The 11,678-nt window shown below is 39.6% G+C and overlaps 1 protein-coding gene across 3 annotated transcripts in view; it reads right to left on the reverse strand.

Annotated features, from left to right (window-relative positions):
• The window catches only part of lyn (LYN proto-oncogene, Src family tyrosine kinase), a 113,770-nt gene extending 103,714 nt beyond the window's left edge, over window positions 1–10,056 (reverse strand). For 2 of the 3 annotated variants that reach the window (XM_048529434.2, XM_048529433.2), the window contains exon 1: window positions 9,871–10,056. Coding sequence is in view for 1 of the 3 variants with exons in the window: in XM_059646038.1 (XP_059502021.1) it covers window positions 628–647 (20 nt within the window). In the remaining 2 variants the exon portion in view is untranslated. Of the gene's footprint in view, window positions 1–627; window positions 683–9,870 lie in introns of those variants that run through there. The other variant, XM_059646038.1, reaches the window with a different exon arrangement.
• Window positions 10,057–11,678: the final 1,622 nt, after the last annotated feature.

Raw genomic sequence — 11,678 nt, forward strand, 5'->3', positions numbered from 1 at the left:
CAACTGTGTGGAAACAGGCCCTTCAGCCCAACAAGTCCACAGTGACCCTCAGAGCATCCCAACCAGATCCAACCCCGCGATAACCCATCTAATCTACACATCCCTAAACACTACGGGCGATTTAGCATGGCCAATCCACTTAACCTGCACTAATCCACTAACCTGAATCTTGAGACTGTGGGAGGAAACCGACGGAGACATGGGGAGAACGTGTAAACTCTGCACAGAGAGTCGCCCTAGACTGGAATTGACCCTGGGTCCCTGGTGCTGTGAGACAGCAGTGCTAACCACTTGGCCACCACAACATGTGAAACCATATTGCAGTGAAGGTTGACAAGCAAGCAGTGCAAGGTGACAGAAGTATAAGAAAAGTGAACAGATTTCCAAGGATTTATTCAATATGTACCAAGCAACAAGAAAAACTCAGCAAAAGTGTTGTAAGCAGTAGCGTTTCACCTAGGCATGGTTGCAGTTATTCAGTTCGCTGTTTGAAGGCATCTCAGCTTATCAGTTTTACTGAAAAACATTTCCTGCTCCACTCTCATCTGGTGAATTATAAGTGCTCTGCACTCTTTTTTTTCCCCAAACTAAAGGTCAGGGTGAAATGCTTAGTAAATCTCTACTCACCTGCAAACCCACCCAGTCATAGGAGGGATTATTCAATGTTCTGATTCAGATTTTATTGGGTCTTTAACGCTTGGAATTGGCTTTCACTTGTTGCTGCCCTATATTGATTTTGGGGCCTTTGAGATCAGTTTCCTCATGCAGGCAGTCAATGATTTATAGAAAATTTTCAATAGTTTATTGAGTTTGTTCAACAGCGGTTTAGATATGATAATACTATACATCAGTTAAGTAGGCAAAAAAAAAGTACACAGCCTGTGATAACCCACTGTCCCCTTTCCCATCCCCATTTGAATATTAGTTTTCATTGCTTCTAAAGAACAGAACTTTATTTTAGCTTTGAAAACATGCACTAATAGTCGGTTAGTGTGGCACTCAACAAATCTTTTCACCAGTAGAAGACTCATTACTACTACAACACAGTTAGAGGAGGCCTCATGTTACACAGGAAACACCAGATATGGAATGGTGAGTTTATATAGTTTTTTTCTGGGGGGTGCTCAATTTCCAACACCTATGCCTTAATGACCTTTAAGGCAGCCAAAATTGCGCATAGAACAATAAACAGAAGTTTTCAACAAACATCATTACTTACGTATTCACAGCATTTAAATAGAACATAGAACATAGAACATAGAACAGTACAGCACAGAACAGGCCCTACAGCCCACAATGTTGTGCCGACCATTGATCCTCATGTATGCACCCTCAAATTTCTGTGACCATATACATGTCCAGCAGTCTCTTAAATGACCCCAATGACCTTGCTTCCACAACTGCTGCTGGCAACGCATTCCATGCTCTCACAACTCTCTGCGTAAAGAACCTGCCTCTGACATCCCCTCTATACTTTCCACCAACCAGCTTAAAACTATGACCCCTCGTGCTAGCCATTTCTGCCCTGGGAAATAGTCTCTGGCTATCAACTCTATCTATGCCTCTCATTATCTTGTATACCTCAATTAGGTCCCCTCTCCTCCTCCTTTTCTCCAATGAAAAGAGACCGAGCTCAGTCAACCTCTCTTCATAAGATAAGCCCTCCAGTCCAGGCAGCATCCTGGTAAACCTCCTCTGAACCCTCTCCAAAGCATCCACATCTTTCCTATAATAGGGCGCCCAGAACTGGACGCAGTATTCCAAGTGCGGTCTAACCAAAGTTTTATAGAGCTGCAACAAGATCTCACGACTCTTAAACTCAATCCCCCTGTTAATGAAAGCCAAAACACCATATGCTTTCTTAACAACCCTGTCCACTTGGGTGGCCATTTTAAGGGATCTATGTATCTGCACACCAAGATCCCTCTGTTCCTCCACGCTGCCAAGAATCCTATCCTTAATCCTGTACTCAGCTTTCAAATTCGACCTTCCAAAATGCATCACCTCGCATTTATCCAGGTTGAACTCCATCTGCCACCTCTCAGCCCATCTCTGCATCCTGTCAATGTCACGCTGCAGCCTACAACAGCCCTCTACACTGTCAACGACACCTCCGACCTTGGTGTCGTCTGCAAACTTGCTGACCCATCCTTCAATTCCCTCGTCCAAGTCATTAATAAAAATTACAAACAGTAGAGGCCCAAGGACAGAGCCCTGTGGAACTCCACTCACCACTGACTTCCAGGCAGAATAGTTTCCTTCTACTACCACTCGCTGTCTTCTGTTGGCCAGCCAATTCTGTATCCAAGCAGCTAAGTTCCCCTGTATCCCATTCCTCCTGACCTTCTGAATGAGCCTACCATGGGGAACCTTATCAAATGCCTTACTGAAGTCCATATACACCACATCCACAGCTCGACCCTCATCAACTTTTCTAGTCACATCCTCAAAAAACTCGATAAGGTTTGTAAGGCATGACCTACCCCTCACAAAGCCGTGTTGACTGTATTTGATCAAGCCATGCTCTTCCAGATGGTCATAAATCTTATCCCTCAGAATCCTTTCTAACACCTTGCAGACGACAGACGTGAGACTTACCGGTCTATAATTGCCGGGGATTTCCCTATTTCCTTTCTTGAAGAGAGGAATTACATTTGCCTCTCTCCAGTCCTCAGGTACGACTCCAGTGGAGAGCGAGGTTGCAAAGATCTTCGCAAGTGGCGAAGCAATTGCATTTCTCGCTTCCCAAAGCAGCCGAGGACAAATCTGATCCGGGCCTGGCGACTTGTCAATCTTAATGTTTGACAAAATTTTCAGCACATCAGCTTCGTCTATCTCTATCCATTCCAGCATGCACACCTGCTCTTCAAAGGTTTCATTCACTACAAAGTTCGTTTCTTTCGTAAAGACAGAAGCAAAAAACTCATTTAGGGCTTCCCCTACCTCCTCAGGCTCCACACACAAGTTCCCTATGCTATCCCTGATCGGCCCTACTCTTTCTTTGACCATTCTCTTATTCCTCACGTAAGTGTAAAATGCCTTTGCGTTTTCCCGGATTCCTTCTGCCAAGCCTTTCTCGTGCCCCCTCCTGGCTCTCCTCCGACCATTTTTGAGCTCCTTCCTTGCCTGCATGTAATCCTCTCTAGCTGAACTTGACCCTAGCTTCCTCCACCTTATGTAAGCTACCTTCTTCCTTTTGACGAGAAGCTCCACCGCTCTCGTCATCCAAGGTTCCTTAATCTTACCCCTTCTTGCCTGTCTCAGAGGGACATATTTACTCATCACTCCCAACAACTGTTCCTTAAACCGTCTCCACATGTCTATAGTTCCCTTACCATGGAACAACTGCTCCCAGTCCATGCTTCCTAACTCATGTCTAATCGCATCATAGTTTCCTCTTCCCCAATTAAATATCCTCCCATATTGCCTAATCCTCTCCTTCTCCATAGCTATGTAGAATGTGAGGCAGTTATGGTCACTATCACCAAAATGCTCTCCCACCACAAGATCTGATACCTGCCCCGGCTCGTTTCTGAGCACCAAGTCAAGAATGGCCTCTCCCCTCGTCAGCCTGTCAACGTACTGCGTTAGGAAACCCTCCTGAACACACCTTACAAAAACAGCTCCATTCAAATCTTCTGCTCGAAGGAGGTTCCAATCAATATTAGGAAAGTTAAAGTCACCCATTACAACAACCCTACTGCGTGCACACTTTTCCAAAATCTGTCGACCTATGCTTTCTTCAATCTCCCTGCTGCTACTGGGGGACCTGTAGTAAACCCCTAACGAGGTGACTACTCCCTTGCTGTTCCTAATTTCCACCCATACTGACTCAGTAGGCAGATCTTCCTCGACAAAGGAAGCTTCTGTAGCTGTGATACCCTCTCTGATTAGTAGTGCTACACCCCCTCCTCTTTTTCCCCCCTCCCTATTCTTATTAAATGTTCTAAACCCTAAATAGAAAAGACAAACCTGCTTGTTTTTCTGAAGACTTTCATAATCCTGTTAACTACTTTTTATTTCATCAGAAAATATTCACATATTTCTTTGTACCAAGCTCAAATCATCAAGCTATATTTACTTGTCATCAGTGTTCATTTCCTGTTCAACTATTTGCATGTTTTGGACTGTGACATTAGAATTTTTTCAATAAAAGTCTTGCAAGATATTTTATTGAATTCATTCAGAAAACAAAATACACGACATCTACTGCATAACTTATCTTTGCAAATAGCAACCAAGTCAATAAATCCATGCCAGCTATCCAGATTTTTAGGTGTATTTCTAAATGCTCACTACTAGCCTTGATTGTAACTCTGTCTGAGTGGAAACTTGATAAAAGGAAATAAAAGAGAGACTCCTTTCCAAGTACAGCCAGCTTAGTTTTATTGTGTACTCTTTAAATATACAGGTTGAGCTTCAATAATACCATCTGCCATTTTAATTGGAGGCTAAAGCAGAGACAGTAGTGGCCTGCCCACTACTGGGTTGAGAATCAAAAGAGACCCAGAAATGTAAATTTTAACTTTGTATAGGCTTCCTTGTAGACCAGGGAGGGAAAGAATGTTCCTTTGAGTGCCACAAGCGAATCTTTGGGCACCTTCCTCCTGGACAACGTTTCCTTCAATTGTAATCACCTCTGGATATCTGGCACCCATTACGCGCAAAAAAAAAGCCTTCCTTTCAAACATCCTCCACCAATATTTAGAATTCTCATTTGGTAGGCATAGGTCCCACAAAAATCAGCCTGTGTTTTCATGCTATCCTAATTTCAGTTCTAGCCTGTTGGCCCAACCAATGGTTCCAGTTCATTCTCAGGTCGACATTCAAGCTGAAATACAAGAAAAATGCTAAGGAGTCAAATTCTTTATAGTCCTCAGCACACAGATTTTTCATTCATAGCCAGATGACCTGCCAACAAGTAGTGAGGCCATTCTACCTCAAATTGCAGTATTTGAACTGTAGGTAGGTTAGTAGCAAAAAGAATTACAAACTCATCTACTACTTAAGAGACAACACCTGGGCTATTTAAACTCTTTCAGAAGTCACATGACACCAGGTAACAGTCCGACTGATTAATGTGGAATCACACAAGCTTTTGGAGTGCAGCCTCATCAGGTGCACCTGGACTATAACCTGGTATCATATGACTTCTGACTTTGTCCACCCCAGTCCAATACTGGCACCTCCATATCATTTTAACCCCTTGGCTTCATTTAAATCACATCAATTGATTTCTGTTCTGTGACGAATGGAGAGCAGCTGCAAGATCACCAATATTGAGGGCATCCATCAACAAAGTTCACTTTGCTTGCGAGCTGTAGTGGGAAGGACAGCACAGTGGCTCAGTGGTTAGCACTGCTGCCTCACAGTGCCAGTGACCCAGGATTGATTTCACCCTCAGGCAACTGTTTGTGTGGAGTTTCTACCTTCTCCCTTTCTCTGTGCGAGTTTCATCTGGGTGCTCCGGTTTCCTCCCACATTCCAAAGATGTGCAGACTAGGTGGCTTGGCCATGCTGAATTGCCCATAGTGTTCAGGGAAGTGTAGATTAGGAGGATGGTCTGGGTGGGATGCTTTGAGTGTCAGTGTGGATTTGTTGGCTGAAGGGCCTGTTTCCACACTGTTGGGATTCTGTGATCTATGATCTGTGAACATTCTAAGTTTTCGCTTTGGGGCTCAAAGTGGAGATGAGCTGCTGCAGATCGCACAGAAAATAATTTTAACTCAAGCATCTATTTGGTGTTCTCTTTGTCTTGACATTCTTGGCAAAATCTGCATCTTGAAGGAAACTGTCAGTGCTTTGCTCACTCAGTGTCAGTTAGAGTGGTACTGACATTGATGACATATCATAACCTTGACGTATCATCGTGCTTATGTAAAAAATGATGTCAAGTCACAATGGTGGAATTACAGAAACTTTCTGACAGGTAAATAGCTTACATTGATTTGGGAAAGTCTGTTTAAAATTAGTTCAATTTGTCCATTCCCGACATTAACTGATCTATGGATATTCAGTTAATTCTCGTCTCTTCTAGAGCTTTGGAGCTAAAACAGATGTTCTCCTCCAACCACATAATCAGCACATTTTAGGCAAATCCAATAATTGTCACCAGAGCCTCTTGTTTTGTTCCAACAGCTCAAAATGTATGCCATTAGACTTAACCACTTTGTGTTCAGTGTAGTTAGGAAAATGCCTTTTCTATGTTCTCCTGCAGTACACCTCTTACATTCACAATCAAATTCATATAGAAATAATGCAAAATGTTTGTTTAATATTTATGCTATACATTTATTCCTGACCCTGAGCATACTTATTTTTACTTTTTCTATTAAAACAGGATGAGGTCGAAGAGTTGTAACAGTTTATGCTCGGCATTGACAAGTATCATTTATAGTTTTAATGAGAACACTATCCACTGAATAATAATGGAATACTGCCATGGGAAGGCAGTCAGATTGGATTCCATAATGGAGATCGAACAATATGAACAGCCTTCTTCACACAATATTTAGCAAAATTGTATGGCTCAGAATTTCATCAGTTGTTCCTGCTCCACCCCCATAAATTTGTCAATGGAGTTACAATGATTGAGTCAGTGTAACTCCGATGAAATTCCTGGCCTCTATGTTTATTTCAAAGTAAAAATGTGTTTCCTTTTGTCCATTGAGAAACTGAAATAATCCAGCCTTTAAAGGGATGCTTTTCTGAAGGTGGTAGAAGGCTAATATAACTCTGTAATTCAAACTATTTACATAACGTGAAAAAGCTAGGGAGAATTAAATCATTTAGCCCTTGCTGATCTTTCACGCTACATAGCAGCCAATATCAAAGCAATATGACAGAAGTAGGCAAAGCAATATCTAACTCAAATCACACCCCCACTCCAATATAAACCCCATGAGAGCAGTTTGCTCATGAGTCCTCGCCCAACATAACTTGTATGATACTGAAAGAAAGCTTTTACAATGTGGGAAAAACAAGCTTTTTCAAAAAAAACTAAAAGAGCCACTTGTAGCTCAATATAAAACCATGGAAATGTACTACAATTTAAAGATTTGGAGTTTCACTGTTAACATACAGATCTAACTGAATGACTTGTTTTATCAAATGAAATAAAAAGGTTGTCTAATGGATAATATAGTTTAATCTCCAGAGAAGCAAAGTACATTGCATTCAATCTTTAAATAGTGCTAAGATGAGGAAATGAAAATCTAAGCGGAACTGAAGTGTGTTCACAGCAACATGGAGATAGCTAACTGGGTTGTACCTAAAATTGATGTCCTTCTTCTGGTTAAGCTAACCAACTAATTGACTTAGTCCAGTTGTTCTTATCAAGAATGACTCCAACTGAAATCAAAAGTTGTCTCAAGGAAGAATAACAACAGAACTCAGAGGCACATACATTAAACAAATAACAATTAAAGTAGATAAGGAGGAAAAATCAAAAGAACTGCAGAATCTGGAAGTTAGAAACAAAAACCAAAATTGCTGGAAAAATATTTAGGAAGAATCATTGAGCAGATTGGGTAGATACTCTTTGGAATTGATAAGAATGAGACGTGTTCTTATTGAGAAATACAAGATCCTAATGGAACTTAATAGTATGGATGTTGAGAGGATGATTCCTCTTGTAGATTCAAAATAAAGAGGTCTCCCTTTCATGTTGGAGATGAAGAGAACTCTTTTTTTATCTGATAGTTGTTAGTCTGTGGAATTCTCTTCCCCAGCTAAAAGCTAAAAGGCTTGGTTGCTGAATTTATTCAAGGCAGAGGTAGGTAGAATTTTGGTAGAAGAGTTATTGGGAGGGGTTGAGGATAGGCAAGAATGTGGAGTTTAGATCACAAGCAAAACAGCTATAGCCCTTGTGCCTGGTGGATGGAGCTCCAAGAGCCTAATAACCTACTATCCTCCAAAGTCTTACAATCTAACACTTGGTCACATGACTGGTTGAACAGAATAGAAATGATGCATTTTGGTGTGAAGAATGAGGTGAGGCATAGAAAGAAATAAAGAGCAGCAGCAAAGAGGCCTGGGGTGATATACTAAAATCTTAGAATACAAAGTCAGAAAAGCAAAATTAAGTAACCTCTTCGATATTGCATCATATTATGTTGTTAAAAATTGTTTGTAGGCAAATGTAACAGCCAACTTGTATATCACAATATTCCAGAAATAGCAATGAGTTGACTGACCATGTGGTGCTGACTACTGGTCAGGATATGGGAACAACTTTGCAAATAAGAACGTTTCATTAGGGTGGTGAGCACTTAATTTGGCACCTCATTTAAACATCCATTGCTGACAATGAGGCACTTCTTCAGTGTTGCAATTGAACCAAATCACAGGCACAACCATTGTAATGTTTGAAGTAAAGAGGCTTGCACATTTCTTTGAAAATGGCTACATTTAGCTTCCAGGTACAATTCAAAGGGTAAATTGATGAAAAATCATCAACAGGGATAAATTGCTGGCACATAACATTGGCATATTAGCAAATCTCCGTCACTACGCTTCTAAACTTGACTAATAAAACTGCGTTAGAGACATTTTGCCTAGGATATCTATAGTTAACTTTTCTTAATATCTGAAGTTTAGTTTCTGTAACTGACATTTGGATTATTTTCACTGATATTACCATCACATTTCTCACATTAATATTGTGCCATTGCAACTCTGTAACAGCCTATTTTAAACAAAAAGTCTCAGCACATTGTCAACTGCAAAAATGTCCTTGGATTTCTCAAAGATAGTCAAAGCAGATTTTTTCTGTGCGTGGATTGGGAAGACTGGCAGGGAAGTTGAGGGAAAGTCACAATCTGATCTTACTGAATGGTGTAGCAGATTTGAAGTGTCAAAAAGCCTACAGCTGTTTTTGATTCTCATGATCTTACAGTAATTGCTAGCATATTATTTGCCTTCCCACTTTCTTGCTGTACCTGTATTTTAACATTGTATGTCATACATAAAGACACCAAAATACTTCTGAACATAAATGTTTACTAGTTTCTAAGAATCAACATCTAAAATGACTGTTAGAAACTCATTAGACCCACTGAACAGTTAGGTTTTAGGACCTAAACAAAAGTTCGCCAACTACAGCTTTCATAAAAGTAATAATCTAACTTTTCCTGTAAAAAAGATAGAAATTATCCTATTTAAAATCATTTCCATTTAAAATATTCAATGGTGCAATAGTGCATGTAAATTTATAAATAAAAGTTGAGGTAGATTTGTGGTGCATGAATTCAATTAACGTGTTCATACCTCTGATTAGGTTGGACCTCAAACATGCTTATTTCAACCTTCCTACATTTGACGAGTTTCAAAGGCTGTCTTATACCTTTAGTGCAGAGCCTCTCAACTTGGAGATCCAGTTTTGATTGACAGGTACTCATATGTTTTTCAAGAATATGTTCAACAATCTCAAATTACTTATCAAGCAGATACTTATGAAAAGGGAAATTGGATTTCATTAGCAGTTCAGCAAGGCTTTTCGTTGCTTACTGCAAGCCTAATTTAGCTTCTGTACCTTTGTTCATTCTCCATAAAATGTTTGAATTATTTGAGACAGGCAAATACTTACATATTGTTTCATCTTTTAAAAGGAAAACCCATCAGTTTAAAAAAAACAGGATTTGGTCACTCTCAGAGGGAACACCGTGTAACCTTAAAAATTTTGGTATTCATTACTATTTTTCCACATCAGTTAAATACCAAAGAATTTTTTTGCCTCTGGCATTGGTAAATGAAATAGGCTGCTGTTAAAGTTTTGAACTAAAAACAAGGAGCACATTACAAAGGATGAAGTTCAACAGTTTGTCCATTCCATTCACTCAAAAAACAGCTCAAGGACAGAAAACAACTTACCTTTCAACACGTCCAAATGAGATAAAATTGGCCTTTTCGTTATATCAACGCGAAAGAAAGTTTTCTACATGTAGATTCCTTAATGTTTAAGACAAACAGAGAAGTTTTTGCAACATTGAACGGTAAACAGTTCAGAAAAAATTTACAGCTGCCTTATCCACACCCCACCAGCACTACCAAAATTGAGGAACTAGCTCGGAGTTTTTTTTGTGTTACTTCCTGGTGTTTATATAAAATCAAATAACCTCCCAGCCCAGACTAGCATGCAATTTGCATGATCGAGAATAATTTACCAGCCCACTGTTTACTGGATACAAATACTAACAATATTGGCTAAGATGCAACAAAAGGATTGCAATTGAATTGTTACAAGGCTGTGAAACTAATAAAGCAGTGAAGGAGAGTGAATTCATTCAATTTAAAAATACATCTTCCTTGCACGTGTGAAGTCCCAATACACTATTAAATGATACAAAAGGGCAATTGTTTATAATAGTCCTCACATGGTTCAAATGTCATATGTCAATCTTTATGTCTGGAACTAAAGCTATGTTTCACTCCCTTGTGATATAAGATAAACAAAAAAAAACAAGGGCTTCTTGAGAAATGAATAAGGGCATTAAAAACTACAACCTCGGCCTTCAGGGATTATCCAAGTATGTGAAGAAAAGGCCGACGTTGACATTTTTGGTCAAGTCATTCCAAAACTCAAAATTCAAAAATCACATCCTTGTCAGGGGCATGAAGGAATTCTAAATTCAAAATATATGAGAGAAACATTCTGAAATCATTTGGATGACATTACCACCATGAAAACAGTGACAAAAGGAGGAAATGCAAGTTTATGGTATTGTTAAAAATACTTAGGAAAGTTTCTGTTTTGAGCGCAATTAGTATTTTGGGTGTAATTTGTTCCTAAAATTATGTTACTTTTTACGAAAACAATTTATTGCTCCAGTTAATAAAGTGTGAAGCTGAATGAACACAGCAGGCCAAGCAGCATCTCAGGAGCACAAAAGCTGACGTTTCGGGCCTAGACCCTTCATCAGAGGATATTGCTCCAGTTTCTGCTCAAGGCTGATTGCATTGGAGTACCACAGCATGGAAACAGGCCCTTCAGTCCACCACATCAATGCCAACCAACAAACACTGAACTACACCATTCCCATTTACCTGCACTTGGTCCATAGCTTACCGTACCCTGGCATTTTAAGTACCTATTCAGATGCTTCATAAATATTGCAACAGTATCTGCCTCTAATACTCTCTCAGGCAGCATGTTCCACATTCCTACCAACGACCGAGTGAAAAAATTCTTTATTTATATCCTCTAAACTATTTGCTTCTCACCTTAAGCTTATGTCCTCTGGGGTATGTCTGCCAATGGGGAAGAGATTCTCACAATCTACTTTGTCAATATCCCCCATAATTCTGAATACTTCAATCAGGTTTCCCTCAGCCTCCTCTGCTCTAAAGAAAACAAATCCAACCTATCCCGTTCCTCCACATAACAGACTTTTCATCTCAGTCAACAGCGTAAAATCTCCAAATACAAGCAGAGTCAGGCAACTTTTAAGGAAGAATTTTTTTGTCTTACTTTTGAATCATTCTAGGTTTTTAAATGTGTTAAAATGGATTTGTTTTAAAAAAGAAGCATTTTCAATTAGCTTCAAGTCCACTGCATATCAGTCACTTGATATTAAGTAAAAAGAACTTAAACAATTCGGAAGAATCAAATTATTTTGTTATATACAGCAGTTAGTTCACTATTTTTTTATTATTTTTAATTTTATTAATCTTTTTATTCA

Source organism: Stegostoma tigrinum, chromosome 5, assembly GCF_030684315.1.
Source record: "Stegostoma tigrinum isolate sSteTig4 chromosome 5, sSteTig4.hap1, whole genome shotgun sequence".
NCBI lineage: Eukaryota > Metazoa > Chordata > Chondrichthyes > Orectolobiformes > Stegostomatidae > Stegostoma > Stegostoma tigrinum.